The sequence below is a fragment of the Kwoniella newhampshirensis genome, chromosome 2 (assembly GCF_039105145.1).
Source record: "Kwoniella newhampshirensis strain CBS 13917 chromosome 2, whole genome shotgun sequence".
Lineage (NCBI taxonomy): Eukaryota > Fungi > Basidiomycota > Tremellomycetes > Tremellales > Cryptococcaceae > Kwoniella > Kwoniella newhampshirensis.
In genome coordinates, this window is record NC_089956.1 from 1,770,047 (window position 1) to 1,785,348 (window position 15,302).

The following is a 15,302-nucleotide window of genomic DNA, read 5'->3' on the forward strand; positions in this document are numbered from 1 at the left end:
GCCCGAATGAAGATGGAGCGGCTCGTACAAAGCACGTGGGTGAATGAATCTATGCCAAGTTCTTGGATCATTGAACGAGGTCGTAAATAGAAATGGTGCCTGATCTAAAGATAAGATTACTCAATCGTTTTCCTCCCGAGATGCACGTTCTTCAACCGGTAAAATTACGACGCATGGTGATGTGCGACACGCACATGCACATCTTGACTCTTTGAGCCGTAAACCTTTATATACACATGAAATTGCTGTCCCGATAATTGCCCGTGTTGGTCTTACACCCCACGGTGAGGACTTCACGGCCAACGATGCGCGTTCCGGTCGCTTTCGCCGCTATTGTTGGTATCTCCGCCGTTGCGGCTGATCAAGTATCTCTAGGTCCCAGCGCATTCACAGCTCCAGGTAAGCGTCTTTCGACTCGATTAAGCTCCCGACTGACTCGTGTACAGGTATCTTCCCCACCAGCTTGTTCTCGTCATATTACAATGACCCGACGCAAACTGCTTCCCAAGTCCAGCCCGTGATCACGGACGGTGTCCTTGTGAGTCGTTCACAACGAGCAGCACCGCCTTTGCCAGAATGCGTATAGCTGATTGATATTGTTTTGGAGGAATCTACATACCCTCTGGATCTTACTGATCCAGATACCATATCCAACAACGATACTGTCGACCCTCATTACTACCCTACTGTTCACCTGAAAGGCGAAACTGCTCAGAAACTGTACGACAACGTCACAGCTGAGATCGAGGGCATCATCACTGCACAAGGCACTTCCAACTGCACCAAGTGTATCCAAGGACTGACGTCGGCAAGTAGACTAGCGAAGGAAGCACCACAAGTGAGTGATCGCACACTGCATACAGTATACCTTTCTTGCAGTCTCAAGCTGATTCCTCTTACTCTCCTCCATAGCTCATCCCTCAACTGCTCACAACCCTGTGCAACAGATACTCCTTCGCAAGTAGGGCAGGATGTAACGTGTACGACGAGAATGCCCAGGGTCCTTTCTATGCCCAGGTTTTGGCCTACGCGGATGTCAGCGGATATGACGGACAGTATCTCTGTCAGAACTTTATTAGACAAAGTCAATGTTCTCGACCGCCACTGTGAGTGTAGTCAGGTTGCAGAAACGGTTCTACAGCAGACACGAGCTGAGAAAGTACGCAGTCCCAAGTTCGACGCCAGTCAGTTCTGGACCAAACCCAAGCCTACCGATGCCAAACCGCCGGTACCAAAGGGAACGGACAGAGTCAAGGTTTTGGTGAGTGGATCCCTGGCGGATTCTTTGTTGATTATTCGTAGCACATGTCGGATTTCCATGTCGATCCTCGTTATGCTACCGGTTCCGAGTGAGTCCACCACACGAACAGACTACGGCATGCATTCATTAACGTCCAATGATAGGGCAAACTGTAACTCTGGTCTTTGTTGTCGGCGAGGAAACCCTGTAGCTTCATTACCAGAGGGATTCACCCCTTCGGTCCCCGCCCCTCGATTCGGTTACTTCAGATGCGACACTCCTTGGGCATTGGGTGCCGCTGCTGTTCAGGCTATCCCGGTCCTCACTGGTACAGAGGGGTATGACCAGTTCAACATGACGATTTTTACAGGTGACTTGGTCTCGCACGACCCTTACTATCAGTTGAGCGAGGGCTATATAGAATATACCGAGACGGGTGAGTGGATCTGAGCATGCCTACGGCTGACATGAACAGCTTTGTACGATCTGTGGAAGGAAACTCTCAATCCTACGTCCCCCCTGTACGCTGCGATCGGGAACCATGACTCGTATCAGCAAGCATTTGATTCTCCGAATACTCTCCATGGTAAACTCAAGAAAGAGTTCAGCTGGAATTACGACCATCTCGCCAAACTGTGGCAGAAGGAAGGATGGATTGACCACCACGCCGCTGGACTTGCCAGGAAGTGAGTCAAGACCATTGCATTACGAGAACAGCGTTGACGATCGTCACATTGTCAGACACTATGGAGCCTATTCGATCCAACACGCTCCCACACTGAAGATCATCACGCTCAACACTGATCTATGGTATCGAGCCAACATCTTCGCATACATCAACTCTACCCAGTCTGACAACTTCGGCTTCCTGAAGTTCCTCGCCGACGAACTCCAGCAATGCGAAGACAGCGGATCGAGAGCGTACGTTGTCGGACATGTCCTTTCCGGCTGGGACGGCACGAACCCGTTACCCGGACCGACGGATATCTTCTACCAGATCGTGGACCGATATTCTCATGTGATCGCGGGTCTGTTCTGGGGTCACACACATGAAGATCAGAACATGATCTATTACGCGAATAACGGTACGAATATCTCGGCGGAGACTGCCCAGAACGTCGGCTGGATCGCACCGTCCATCACTCCCTTGACCAACCGTGAGTTCCCGTTACGCCCCTTCCCCTTCGAACGATTTGGGACATAGCTGATCTTGACTCCCCAAAGTCAACTCGGGTTTCAGGTTGTACGAAGTGGACGCCGAGACATGGGATATCCTCGATGCGCATACGTGAGTTCACACCTTAATCATGTGACTAAGCTGAGAACAAGCTCCTCACTCCTCTCGTAAATCAGATGGTACTCCAATGTGTCCACTTTCGCCGAACTGGACAGTCAAATCGACGTTGGAGCGACTTACAGCTACGAATACAACACTCGACAGGCATACGGAGGGAAGATCACTTGGCCGGAGAACGCACCTCTCAACGCGACATGGTGGCACAAGGTGACAGAACAGATGGGCAGCGATAATGGCGCGTTGGTCAACCTGTACAACGCGCATCAAGGGAAACAGACCACGGTCGGGGCGAAATGCACTAGCGCAGCATGTATCGACGCGAAAATCTGTTATATGAGGGTGAGTCTGAGGGACATGAGTAGGAGGTTGTCCTGACAATCCGATCAAACGCTGATGGGGGCACATTTGCATTCATAGAGTGGGTCTGGCCCGCTCGCACTGCAGAACTGTCCCAAGGGATTCGGCAGTGTGCAAGGTGGATAAGGCTTATCTCATGAGATAGAGAAGAATGGACAGGGGCAAGAGGGGAAAAAGGTAAAGACCCGAACCAGGGTTGAGCAAAACAGGGGTCGTATAGTAGATGTAGTAGAACAGCCAGTATAATCCTACCTAAAGGTCGTCAATCATTGATATTTAATGGGTATGCGACAACGCTACAAGTGGTTCTCGGATCTACCCATGCATCGGTCAATCGTCTGTACCTGTACATGTACATGGCGTACGCACCTCTCAACAGGATCACCAGAAACACCGCAAACCAAATCTTGGCCGGGAAGAAATGAAGCAACGCTGGCACGAGGTACAGTCATTGTTGTCCACCTGACTTTGAGGTGGTATGTGTACACCTCTTTCGTAGCTCAGAGCGGGATGAGCAGCTTCCGCAGAGGATGCGACAAACACGCAATCAATGGCACCATACCTATGCATCGCTCACTACCAGTACTTGGTTCACGAGCCAAGACGAGACAGTTCTTTGGGAGGGGTCTATTCAATCGTTCGCCCGAATACGACAACACCTGATCCGCATTCGCGATGAAGAGGTTCGCTCGGCTGTCTTTGGATCATCGAGTCATCATCGACCGCTCCTCTCTTGCGTTGATAAGCCGTCTCACAAGACTCTCTCTGCCATCCCTCACTGTCCAGCATCGTTCACTCTCTTCTCTCCCGTCGACACAAAAAGCCGCCGTAATTCGCCATCAGACTGGACCCGTCGAATTCGTCACTGATTATCCCGTCCCAAAAGTCGGTCGTGACGAAGTTCTCGCTAAAGTGCTTTATACTGGAGTGTGTCAGAGCGGCAAGTTCTTCTTCTTCTCTCGACCGCCTCCCTCCAGTTCACGAAACTAAAGTTACGTGGTTGATGTCCATCGCGCACAGACCTACATACGAAGAACGGGACAGCTGCCGGAGCTGACGGCAAGAACATCACCAATATCAAATTACCCCATATCGGGGGCCACGAGGGTATCGGTCGTATCATCGCCATAGGTTCAGATGTCAAGAACAGCTCCAACTCGGACTCGGAAGAAATCCGGATAGGCAGATATGTGGGGATCAGGTTCATCAGTCGGATCTGTCGACGATGCAAATACTGTCTGGCCGGCCAAGAACAACATTGTATAGGGGGGATGACGAATCATCTACATCATGAAGATGGGGCTTTTCAGGAATATATCTCGTTGGACGGGGACAATCTGACGTTACTTCCGGATGATATCGATCCCAAGGAGATGGGTCCTATTCTCTGTGCTGGGATCACGGCGTATAAGGTGAATCGTGTCACATCGAACTAAACCAGTCGTTCTGGTTGCTGAACGAGACGCTTTCAGTGCGTCCAGAAGTGTGGGATCAAGCCAGGAGAATGGCTGGTGGTTATCGGCGCTGCAGGCGGAATGGGTCATCTAGCAGGTGAGCTGCGATTCCGAGCGATAACGTTACTCCATACTCATGTCGCAGTGCAATACGCTCGAGTGGTCGGCGCTCGAGTGATCGCTATTGACGGAGGAGACCACAAGCGCGACTTCTGTCTTTCACTCGGCGCAGAGAGATACATCGACTTCAGATCGGTACCCTCGATCGTCGAACAAGTACAACGAATCACCAACGGAGGTGGTGCTCATGCCGTGGTTTGTGCAGCAGGAAGTCCACGAGCCTACGCCAACGCAGCGGACATGCTCCGTATTGGGGGGACACTCGCTTGTGGAGGTATACCTCCCGGCACACCACATCTCGAGACTTCGATCGGGACAATCGTCATCAAGGGACTCAGGATCGTCGGTAGTCTGGTCGGCTCGCTCCGGGACACGATGGAGGTGGTCGAGCTTACAAGGCTGGGAAAGGTCAAACCTGCTATCGAGGTGAGACCATGGAAAGATCTTCCAAAAGTGTATGAAGAGTTGGAGAATGATCAGATTTTGGGCAGAGTTGTGTTGAAGATTGCGGAAGATGAGTAGACGACTGTATGTCGTGGTTTGATCGTTCTCAATCAGAAAGAAAGAAAGAAAGAGGTCGGACCTTTTTGCAATTGTCTCTGATGCAGTAACCATCTATGCATCTCATGGCAAAAGCACGATACGAATACCAATCATCCAAATATACCGTTCAGGCGACCTGACTTCGCAGCTTGTCTAGACGTTTCTGGGACACCTGGAAGCATTCCGGTAGACCGGTCTCCGCGAAGCTGCTCCCCTGCACCATCTTCGCGAGAGCCGGTGCGCAGGTAAAGATCCGAGCCTGACACCTGATCAGCTACGCTAGGCCGGAGAATGACTCACCATTCCGTGGCCGTTGTGACCACAACACATCCATTGTCCAGGTCTGCCCGGAACAGCGCCAATAAAGGGAACCTGATCGGCACTCTGAAAACATATAGTCAGCTCGAGTCTGAGCTGTATACAAGGTGCAACTGACTCGTCCGATGATACCGCTCCATGAGTAATCGTACCGGACCCGAGCTCCCCGTGCTCCTTTTTCCGGCGTGTCCCTGTGGAAACGTCAGCGAATGTCTACTCCGATGCTAACTCACCATTGGAAACCGTTGGTACCGAGATCCCTGACTGCTTCTGTGACAGGTTCAAAGTTGATCAAGCTGTCGTCTGTCTTCCTCTTCTCATCGGCATTGACATAATCGTTCAAGTGATGTTGATTAGGCGCTGCTCCACCAAACAAAACTGCTCCGTCCGATACAGCGTTTGGGTTGATCGAGTACAGTCCCGTGGGGTAAATCACTGCGTAGGAATTACGAATGGCCTTGGAACCGGAGAATGAGGAAGGTGGGATGACTCGATTGCACATGTGCGGTGTTGGTCGGATGAGACCTTTTGTTTCGGGCAAGAGTGCGCCAGCATAAGCGTTTGTCGCATGGACGACTTTGGAAGTGGTGATATCTCCTCGGTCGGTATGTACGGTCCACTGATCAGCAGAACCGGTGACAGAGGTGACGGGAGTCCAGGTCTGCAGATTGAGTCCGAGATCGAGTGATTGCTGAGTGACATGTGCGACTGAAATCGCGTTAGCTAGGTCCCTCTTGACATCACTTCCACCCACCTAGCTTCCAAGGGTGGAGAGTTGATGCGTCCCACGCATAAACAGCTTTTGCTCCCTTCAGGCGTGCAACCTACTCCTGTCAGCTGGACCTGTTCAATTTCCCGGCTCACCTTCTCAGCTTGTTCTGGATCGTTTGTGACCTCTATCTTGGACACGTCTCCTCCCGCCGCTTTATAGTCGGCGAAAGTCTTTGCCGCCCACCCAGCCATATCGTCTGTCATCAAAACATCCAGCTACGATCCGTCAGCTCGACCTGCCCAAGCTGAAGCTCATAAACTCACAGTCTTTCCAACCCAGAGATCACACTTGACATCCTGTTTCTTCACATATTCCACGAGAGCTTCCCAAGTCTGTTGTTCGTTCTTGAGCACCTAGAGCAACGGATCAGCGTTTTCCGTGTCGTTCTCTGCGGACTCACCTTCAATGCTTGTTCTGATCCGAACAGCTCCTTGTACTTGTTGTACCCTCGCCATTGATCTGGCTTGCAGTGTCCTGCATTCCTCCCCGTAGCACCCGAACACAATTCACGAGCTTCGAGAACTACTACTGATTTGGGTGGATTGGGACTTTGGAGAAGCGTGAGGGCAGTGAGAGATCCTGTGATCTGGCGAAACGATATGTTATCAGCTCGAATGATCGACTGCATGTCACGGTAACTTCGGCTTTGATCACTGACTCCAGATCCAATGATGACCACTTCTGCCTCTTTGGGCAGTTCCTCCGTCGTTCGGTGGTCCAGAAGCGGGTTGCTCCTCACCGTGAGTAGCCATTGCGAGAGACACATCCCCTCCGGTATGGGTAGACCTGTCGTTTTGCTGGCATACTTGTCTTCGCCGTCCACTCCTTCTGCCCCAACAGGAGGCAATGGATCTTTCACTTCGGTTGCTGTCATCTTGGCGAGGTCTCGGGGCTGTGCTCTAATCTCAATGTGAGTTCACAAGACAGAAACAAGTGTGAGATGAGACGCAGACACCCTATCATGTATCAGTACACCGTACATACCAATACGCATGGCTGCTATCTATGTTTTGCCCGATACCACGGACAGACGGAGATGACCGGGGCAAATAGAAAAACATCACTCGGGATACAGTTCCCCGATGAAGTGGAAAGAAGCTATTTCTCATGATGGATCGTACTCAATACCGCGCATCGGACGGCGACTCGACTCATCGAGCCCAGCCCAAGAGGAGAGAGAGAGAGAGAGAGGACTGACAACCACCACTTCTGCTTGCATATGCATGCCGAGGTCTGGTGTGCTTTGACGTGATCAGTTCTCAGCGGTGGAGTTGTGGACTCTAATTCTAGTCACCGATGATGTGGATGCTGATGCTACCTCGGCGATCTCCGCCGCGGCAGGGGCGGTTATGTTTCAATTGGGATGTCTACATGCCGTTGTGTGTGTCTTTTCTCTCTCTTTCAACCCTCCTTGTTTCCTCATACACACAGACCACAATCCCGCCAGTGATGTTGGCCAAATCGTTGCTCCTCGCAGCTTCCACTCTGGTAGCAGCCGCTTCTCAGCAACTGGTACTGTCCAGTCCGCCGACTGGCAATCGCGCGTACGCACTAGAGTGGAGCGAACGGACATTCCTCCTGAACGTTCCCGCAGCCTACGTTCATGGAGAACCACATCCTCTCGTCTTCAGCTTCCATGGGGGTGAGTCAAATCGTACGCGTACCCCGACACGAGAGGCTAAGCGTAGTATATAGCTGGAGGGTATTCAGAGAAGCAGCAGAGGATCACAGAGCTGTCTGATCCGAGTCTCAGGATTGATGGGAAACCATTCCTCACCATCTACGCCCAAGGTGTGAACAACACGGATTGGAATATGACACATATCTGGAAAGGAGCACCATATGAGAATAAGACGGTGGATGACGTGAGTAGAAGCCCACAAACCCTGAGCTGACCTGCAGATTCAATATGTCTTCGACGCACTGGACGTCGTTTCCAGGACATACACAATCGATCAGTCGAGGATTTACGCTTGTGGGAAATCAAATGGAGGGTGAGCAGTGGACTCCGATGGCACGCGTCATCAGGAAGAGCCGCTGAACTGACTTGTCACTGCCAGAGGATTCACCGCTCTCCTTGCTTGTCGACCAGACACCTCGGCCATCTTCGCTGCTTTCGCTCCAGTGTCCCCCGCTCTATATCAAGGCACTTACTCCTTCCACAATTGTACACCATCACGACCTGTCCCCATCTTCCACATCCACGGTATTGAAGACACCATCACGCCTTTCCACGGAAGGACACCTGAAGAAGGATCGTTCGGTCCGGAACCCGATGTGAGACTCTGGCGTCGACAATGGTCCGAGAGGAACGGATGCAAAGGGCGATATGAAGGGGAATGGGCTGAACCGAGCGTCGAGGAGATCCATAAAGGGGTTTGGGAGGAGATTTGGGATTGTCCAGGTGGTGCGGAAGTGAGAGCAATGAGCGTAGAAGGTCTGGGTCATGCTTGGCCTTCAACGCTTGGTCTCGATCTCGCTGGGAAACCCAATCAAACAGCAAATTTCAACTTGACCAACCCATACCTGGTCGACTTTTTCTCCAGACATAGCTTGCCCGGTCCAGGTCACTCAAGGGAATAGGAGCTCAGGGAACTGGTACCGTAGATCGTAGGCAGAACGCCAACATGTACAATTTCTGGCTCACTTGATACCTCGGTTGGCGCAACCGAGCTGTCAAAAAAAGGCAATTGTTGGTCATGTTACTCGGAACATGGCGGCTGTGGGGAAGCAGCATCGTCATAACTTCTGCCTGCTTCCCCTTTGGACCTTGAGGCGAGACCTCATTGATGATTGAGGGGCGAGGCGGGGCGGCAGTTACAGAGGAAGCATTTGAAGCTTGTTTATAAGCGAGGTTACATGGTTGTACGGTTGTATGGTTACGTCACCAGATGCTGTTTACTTGGTGTGCACTCGCCGGGTGACTCGATATAAGCGATATGACATCTCACACTTCACATTCATTCATTGCATTGTTGATCCTCTTCTCCGTCACACAGACCCGACTTTTGGGCATGAGTTCCAGTGCTGAACCGTCCAACGTAGGTCCGGTGAGACCGTCACGGAGTCGTAACGGATGTTTGGTATGTCGAAGTAGGCGACTGAAGTGTGATCTCGGTAAGTGATGTGCGCTTTTCAATATGTATATTCACGCTGATCCCCCATAGAGAAGCCTGAATGTCGTCGGTGCATCAAATACGGGGCGGAGGTGAGTCCATCTGAGATACATTAGGTCCTCTCTGACACCACACACTCAGTGCGTATATCCAGCCAAAAAGCTCTTCGATCCAGATGCTGTTGCCGAGAAACTTCGGAGACGGCACAAGTCTTCTTCTCATCCTTCGGAACAATCTCCGCTTCCCGGTCCGTCATCCACAGCTTCGCCAGCACATGCCATCTCCCTGGTCCTGCCTGCCTTACCCACGCCCGAACGAGCGAAAGTCCTCAAGGACAAGCCGGCGGTCGACCCAATGGATCCCGTTGAGCTGCTGATGGCGCTTTGTCGGAATACCCGTATGGGTCAGTTCTTCATCGGACCGCTGGATCCACCAGATTTCCTGAGAGCAGCCTTTCCAGTGGAAGAAGACCTACGCTGCGTGAGTGACTTCACGACAGACCTTTGACTGACCCTGTCAGTTCCACCATTGCCTGACTTATTCGCTGTCGATAATCGTGGTCATAGAAGATCGTAATCCATGGGTAGAATATGTCACTCCACTGCTCCTCTTTCCTACAGGGGAAGCGCCCAGGAGCACAGAAGCCTTGAAATTGACGATGATGACATGCGGGGCGATACATCTGTCCTTGTGAGTGAATCGTCCTCTTCGCCAAGTGATTATCGTGCTGACAAGACATCAGTCTCGAAGCGAGAGGGAATGGGCCGAATTCCAATGGCAAGAATCGGGAGCTCGCACATCGATATCGGTGGGACGCAATGAAGTTGCTCCGACAAGCACATTCAGATCCGGTGGAGCTTTCGTCGGACGCATTTATAGCGGCGTGTACCATCCTAAGCTGTAGCGATGTCAGTGAACTCAGACTACCACATAGCTTATTTTACACTAACGTCTTCACATAGATACTGGGAGCGAACGTGCACTGGCGTGAGAATCTTCGACTCGGTCGAGCGGCCATACGCCATCGAGGCGGATTCGACAATATACTCTTCGGCGCTTCACCTCAACCTACACCACTGCAAAGATGTCTGATGGAGCACCTGGTGGTGTGCGAATTGGCTGGTGAGTTGAAGTGTTCAAACTGCAAGATCCGATCGTCTGACAGTAAACCACAGCGGCAGTCACGACCGGAGAGCCCATGGTCGGATTGAGTCAGTCTTCCAACTGGTGGAACAGATTGAAGATTACAGACGTTTCTGAACCGGATGTGAGTCTGACCAGTTCCTCACCACGCCCCGAGCTTATATCCTGACAGTCCATCGAATCTTCCACTGGTCTGCATCGAACCATTATCGGACTTTTTGCACGGGTCCTTGACCTGACTTTCGAGGCAAGACTGATCGATCGAGGTCTAAACACCAATCATGATCACTCCAGACTTACCGCGGGTGTACCTTGGCCCAACACGGGCTTTCAAGCTCGAGTGGCAATGTTGTGCGAAGAAATACGAGTCTGGCCTCTGATCGTTGCTCCGAGAATAACTCTTAAACGGACTCTGGACGGTTCTCTCGCTTTATGGCATGGTCTCCACATTCTACTTATACGCGATCTGTTGCACAAGAGTCGTACCGATCCTGCTATCCGACACAGTGCCGAAGCAATTCTCGATACATGTGCCAGAGTCGGTGACAAGGTAGAGTACATGAACTGGGTGAGTGGAGCAAATATCTTGTAAACACACAATGAGGAGTTTGACTGACCTTCGGTTTAGGCTCTGCTCTTTGCATGCTCGACTCTTGACCGACCGGCCCAACGCGATCGGGCCAGAGACGTTCTCAAGTCGTTCAGATATCAATGCTGCTACGAAGTGGAGGTGATCGAGTCTATCATCGAGGAATGTTGGAAGAGAATAGACGATGGCCTAGACGAAGAGGCATGTTCATGGCGAGAGATCTTGCTGGAGATGGGCTGTTCCGTTCTATTGGCATGACGTCGCCGTTACATCCTCTTTATGCAAATTCTACCTCATGATATCCATGATCTTGCCTGGGTCGTGAACCTGATCTCGTCCATTTTCGAAACAGTCATCCATGAAATGGCTCTCACTGTGCACCCCGTCCTCGTCCCCCACGCCCTCCTCTTCCACCTCCTCGACCGCCGAACCCACCACGTCCACCACCGCCACCTCCTCCTCTCCCAGCACCACCACCACCACCGCCGCCACCGCGACGAGGGGGTCCTTCTCCCGAACGAACGTCTGACTCCCTCTCGCGTTTTCCAGGCTGACCCCTGCCTTGACCTGACCCATTGCCCTGGACCTCTTTGACGATCTTCAGCCCTGGGACACCCTTCAAGCCCATCTTCCCTACTGTCTTCGCGAGCAATCCTGGTGGCTCGGGTCCATACTGGAGTGAGATCCTCGCGTAATCACCAGCATGTCGTACCAGGTCGGCTTGAGACCATTTGAGCAATCTGAGATGGGAGTTGTAGTATCCCAGCCAAGCCTGATAAGCTTGTCCCTTGGCTTCGGGCGAGACGGAGGCGAGAGCCTTCTCGACGGCGTCACGGGCTTGGCCCATGGCTTCTGGGGAGATGGCGGGGTATGGATGCAGAGTAAAAGTCTGTAGGGTTTTGTCCCGAAGGAAGAAGGATTCGAACTCGCCAAGGATCAGGATACCGTGACCTTCAGCTCCAGCCCGTGCTGTCCGACCCAATCGATGGACGTCTACTTATCAGCGATGTCCGAGAGGATCAACCACTTACATTGCTCTCCACTACTTGGAAGACCGATCTGAACCACTGCAGTCACTCCCTTGACATCTATTCCACGAGCCGTTACATCGGACGAGAACAGAACTCCTCGTTCGGCTTGATGAAACGCTTCTGTGGTTGAAGTACGTTTAAATTGCGACAGTCGAGAGTGGATCTCCCAGACGGGGTAAGAGATCGGGAGAGAGGAAAACACGTCGTGGAAGAGAGCAGCGGCACGGGCAGTGGGAAGGAACGCAATCACTGGAAAATGTCAGCTTGATGAAGGACGTGGTCGACTCACCTTTGAATTCTTTGCCCTTTGATTCCTCGTTTCTCAACGCCTCCATGGTTGCTGGGATCACATCTTCGGCTGACACCACCAACGTCTCCTGCTTCACATGCGCGTGGGCATTGACGTCCTCCTCGGTCAAGGTGGTCACGAATTTGTAGTCTTTGTTGAGAGCGATAGAGGCAATCTACGCGTCAGTGAAATTCTAAGCGGTAGCACTCACAGTATGGACCTCTGTGGGAAGTGTAGCCGAGAACAATAAGGTCTGCCGAGGGACTGCCTGCCGGTTGGGAAGGAAGTCGAAGATCTTGACTAGCTCGCGACGGAATCCAGCATCGAGCAGACGGTCCGCTTCGTCAAGAACAACCATTTCTGTAATGTCAGCCTGGATCTTGCGAGGAATACTCACTGAGTTGGGAGAAGCGAGCCTTGATTCCTCCATTCTCCAACAAGTCGAGAAGTCGACCAGGCGTGGCGACGAGGATATCCACACTGACGATCAAGAGCCTCAGCTTGGTCATCACGGGTTCGAACAAAGACAAAAACTCACCGCTTCGACTTGAGATCCTTAATGTCCTTGTCCATATTCGTTCCGCCCACAACAGCCCTTGTGCCGAACCTCCCTCCCAAAGCGGTAGTCATACGTTCTGCGACCTCGTTGATCTGTTGTGCCAATTCTCGAGTGGGCGACAGGATGAGGATGGAGGTGGTGTTGGGCGGAGGGACAGGGGAGGAGAGGAGATGTTGTATGGCCGGTACGAGGAATGCGAGTGTCTTGCCGGTACCGGTCTTGGCTTGAGCAAGGACATCATGTCCAGCCAAGATTGTTGGTAGAGTAGCCGCTTGGACCTTTTGGAAGGTCAACATTTCCCATTCAATCATCAGAGCATCGAGCTCACTTCGGTACAAGTCTCAAAAGGAAGGGAAGGGAAGATCTCCTGGCTCAATCCGTTGAAATCGCGAAAACGAGGTCGATCATCGCCAGATACAGGCGTGCTGATCCCGCTGGCCATAGGTGTCGAGTCTTGTGTGTTGACCACGGCCGGTCCAATGGTTTGGTCTGTGACGATTCCTCGAGAAACACCACCAGATGAATTGTTGCCTCCTCCTCGAGAAGGACGGAAACCACCTCGTCGAGGTCCTCCTCCTCGCTGACCACGTCCGCGGGTTGGCAATGATGACATTGCTGATAGTAGAAGTGATGGTCTGTGTAAGGTAGATGTCAATCGAAGCATGTAGCAGGTGAGAGGTACTTTGACCAAACAAAAGTTGCAAGATGAGGGAAGAAGAAGATTGAAAGCAATCAATCGCGAAATCATGTCATTGGAATTCAATCCACCGTGGGAAGCTCACATCCCATTGCGCATGATGCATCATGATCACGATGAGCAGATCATTAAGACGATGGGCGACTGAGAATTCTTGATGGTGATAGATGAATGTCTCAATCAGACCGATCATCGCGGTCACACATTGTTCGTCAACACACGAAATGAGATGATCCGACGTTGATTGGCGATAGAAACCGATCGGCAAGCATGTATACTCACCAGTGTCCGCCTTCCAGTGACGCGCCCCCGAAGAAGGGTGTCCCTGTACTTCAGGAGGAGCATTCACGATCTTGACCTGCATCTCTCAGAATTGCCATGTTGCCAGAAAGGTTCACAGAGTACGCGAGTGGTTGCTTAGAGCTAGCAAAGTTGACTGTGCTCCCTTCGATTGTGATTCACTGATCAATAACCAGACTGATCCTTACAGCCTTGCGGTGGACAATGTGCTGAAGAAAAGCCTTTCAAACCTAACACACAGGTCGTCTTGGCTCGCGATTCTCGAAATACAGTCCTCCTTCTCCTTCCTCTTCACCTCGATGACAGATATAAGTGATACCAAATTGTGACTTCTCATTTTTGTTGGATATCTTCTCACCAGCCGGATCCACTGACGATATGAGTCTGTGCGAAACCCAAGACTGTCCTTTACCTGCTCTTTTCGCTCACGGGGCATGTCAGGCTTGGTGGCGTGGTACTTGCCGAGAACACATGAACGATTCAGCGACACACGGATGCCATGGGCGATCGAATTGGAAGATGGTGGCGAGAGCGACGATGATATAGACCAAACTGGAGGAAGCGGTAACGTTATGTTGACAATGTTCAACATGCCAAATCCAACGCTGTCAAGTCCCCTCGGGAAACTGCCTGTATCGAGATGACCGCGCGTAAAGCTTGCAAACATGATAACGATCTGCTCATTCGCGGCTCACACGTGCTAAACCATCGAGCACAAGCTTCTGGTCAAAGCATACGAAGATTTAAACGACTGATCTAATCGACTGCGCTCGAAACGGGAAGGATATCCAACATATCTATCATTTCCTGAGCATGGAGATAGTCCGGCCCAACCAGATGCGAGCGACGAGGCGTGCGTTTCTTGGCGACGACTCTGAAGAGCCTTTGTCCTGTATGACAAAACGGGACTACGGGCAAAGTCTGGAGAAGCGAGATTCGAGAATGACCAGGGCTTGGCCAAGCTGAAGGCGAGGTTCGCGGACAGAAATCTGGGGCGATAAGCTGTACATGTCGCTATGTGGGAAGACAGTCCCTGGACTATGGTGATTCGAAGACGCGGAGGAGCCGAAATAGCCGACCAAGTAATCATTCACCTAATGAAGAGGATCCGCTCAGTCTGTCCAAACACCCGCTCAGCCTGTTTGCAACTGACATCGCGAGGATACGGGCGGATGGTGGGGATAAGCATTAGCCACTGCACAAGCGATTTGCTTGTTCTCGGCATTTTTATTCAATGGGATAAGGATTCTATGAGCCAATCTAGAGGCGGGAGCCTCCCTGGATGATTAATGGCGGGGCACCTATTGCTTATGACTGAATGAGGTCCGCCCCTTGATATATGTGAGCCTCCCTTGCAAGCGAGTAACCGGCTTGCATACGTACAGGGTGTTTCACACCGTGTACATGCACCTCATCGCCCACATGCACCCCTCCCATCCTCGAGTGCCTTAATAATCACATTTCTGCCAAGGCCTAG

The 15,302-nt window shown here is 51.7% G+C and overlaps 6 protein-coding genes across 6 annotated transcripts; 4 read left to right on the forward strand and 2 right to left on the reverse strand.

The window, feature by feature from the left end:
- Positions 1-305: 305 nt before the first annotated feature.
- On the forward strand, positions 306-3,020 carry IAR55_001340 (uncharacterized protein; the record flags this gene model as incomplete). The annotated part of the gene is made up of 12 exons (XM_066944467.1): positions 306-399; positions 447-538; positions 608-838; positions 913-1,106; positions 1,168-1,261; positions 1,303-1,349; positions 1,405-1,610; positions 1,716-1,926; positions 1,982-2,397; positions 2,465-2,528; positions 2,594-2,876; positions 2,955-3,020. 12 exons carry the CDS (start codon positions 306-308, stop codon positions 3,018-3,020), a joined length of 1,998 nt encoding a protein of 665 aa, XP_066805668.1.
- Positions 3,021-3,569: 549 nt separating this feature from the next.
- Positions 3,570-4,990, forward strand: IAR55_001341 (uncharacterized protein; the record flags this gene model as incomplete). The annotated part of the gene is made up of 4 exons (XM_066944468.1): positions 3,570-3,834; positions 3,915-4,306; positions 4,367-4,445; positions 4,494-4,990. 4 exons carry the CDS (start codon positions 3,570-3,572, stop codon positions 4,988-4,990), a joined length of 1,233 nt encoding a protein of 410 aa, XP_066805669.1.
- A 148-nt stretch (positions 4,991-5,138) lies between these two features.
- IAR55_001342 (uncharacterized protein) lies at positions 5,139-6,975 on the reverse strand (the record flags this gene model as incomplete). The annotated part of the gene is made up of 9 exons (XM_066944469.1): positions 5,139-5,270; positions 5,312-5,395; positions 5,448-5,520; positions 5,563-6,037; positions 6,084-6,138; positions 6,194-6,316; positions 6,365-6,454; positions 6,502-6,687; positions 6,760-6,975. 9 exons carry the CDS (start codon positions 6,973-6,975, stop codon positions 5,139-5,141), a joined length of 1,434 nt encoding a protein of 477 aa, XP_066805670.1.
- Positions 6,976-7,550: 575 nt separating this feature from the next.
- IAR55_001343 (uncharacterized protein) lies at positions 7,551-8,684 on the forward strand (the record flags this gene model as incomplete). Its single annotated transcript, XM_066944470.1, has 4 exons — positions 7,551-7,743; positions 7,797-7,957; positions 8,004-8,095; positions 8,162-8,684. The coding sequence occupies 4 exons, from the start codon at positions 7,551-7,553 to the stop codon at positions 8,682-8,684; spliced, it is 969 nt and encodes a 322-aa protein (XP_066805671.1).
- A 431-nt stretch (positions 8,685-9,115) lies between these two features.
- Positions 9,116-11,207, forward strand: IAR55_001344 (uncharacterized protein; the record flags this gene model as incomplete). Its single annotated transcript, XM_066944471.1, has 9 exons — positions 9,116-9,218; positions 9,269-9,309; positions 9,359-9,701; positions 9,784-9,907; positions 9,960-10,125; positions 10,180-10,339; positions 10,393-10,484; positions 10,533-10,928; positions 10,989-11,207. 9 exons carry the CDS (start codon positions 9,116-9,118, stop codon positions 11,205-11,207), a joined length of 1,644 nt encoding a protein of 547 aa, XP_066805672.1.
- Positions 11,208-11,319: 112 nt separating this feature from the next.
- On the reverse strand, positions 11,320-13,441 carry IAR55_001345 (uncharacterized protein; the record flags this gene model as incomplete). The annotated part of the gene is made up of 7 exons (XM_066944472.1): positions 11,320-11,918; positions 11,981-12,100; positions 12,270-12,444; positions 12,490-12,608; positions 12,667-12,749; positions 12,808-13,106; positions 13,157-13,441. The coding sequence occupies 7 exons, from the start codon at positions 13,439-13,441 to the stop codon at positions 11,320-11,322; spliced, it is 1,680 nt and encodes a 559-aa protein (XP_066805673.1).
- Between the last annotated feature and the right edge of the window lie 1,861 nt (positions 13,442-15,302).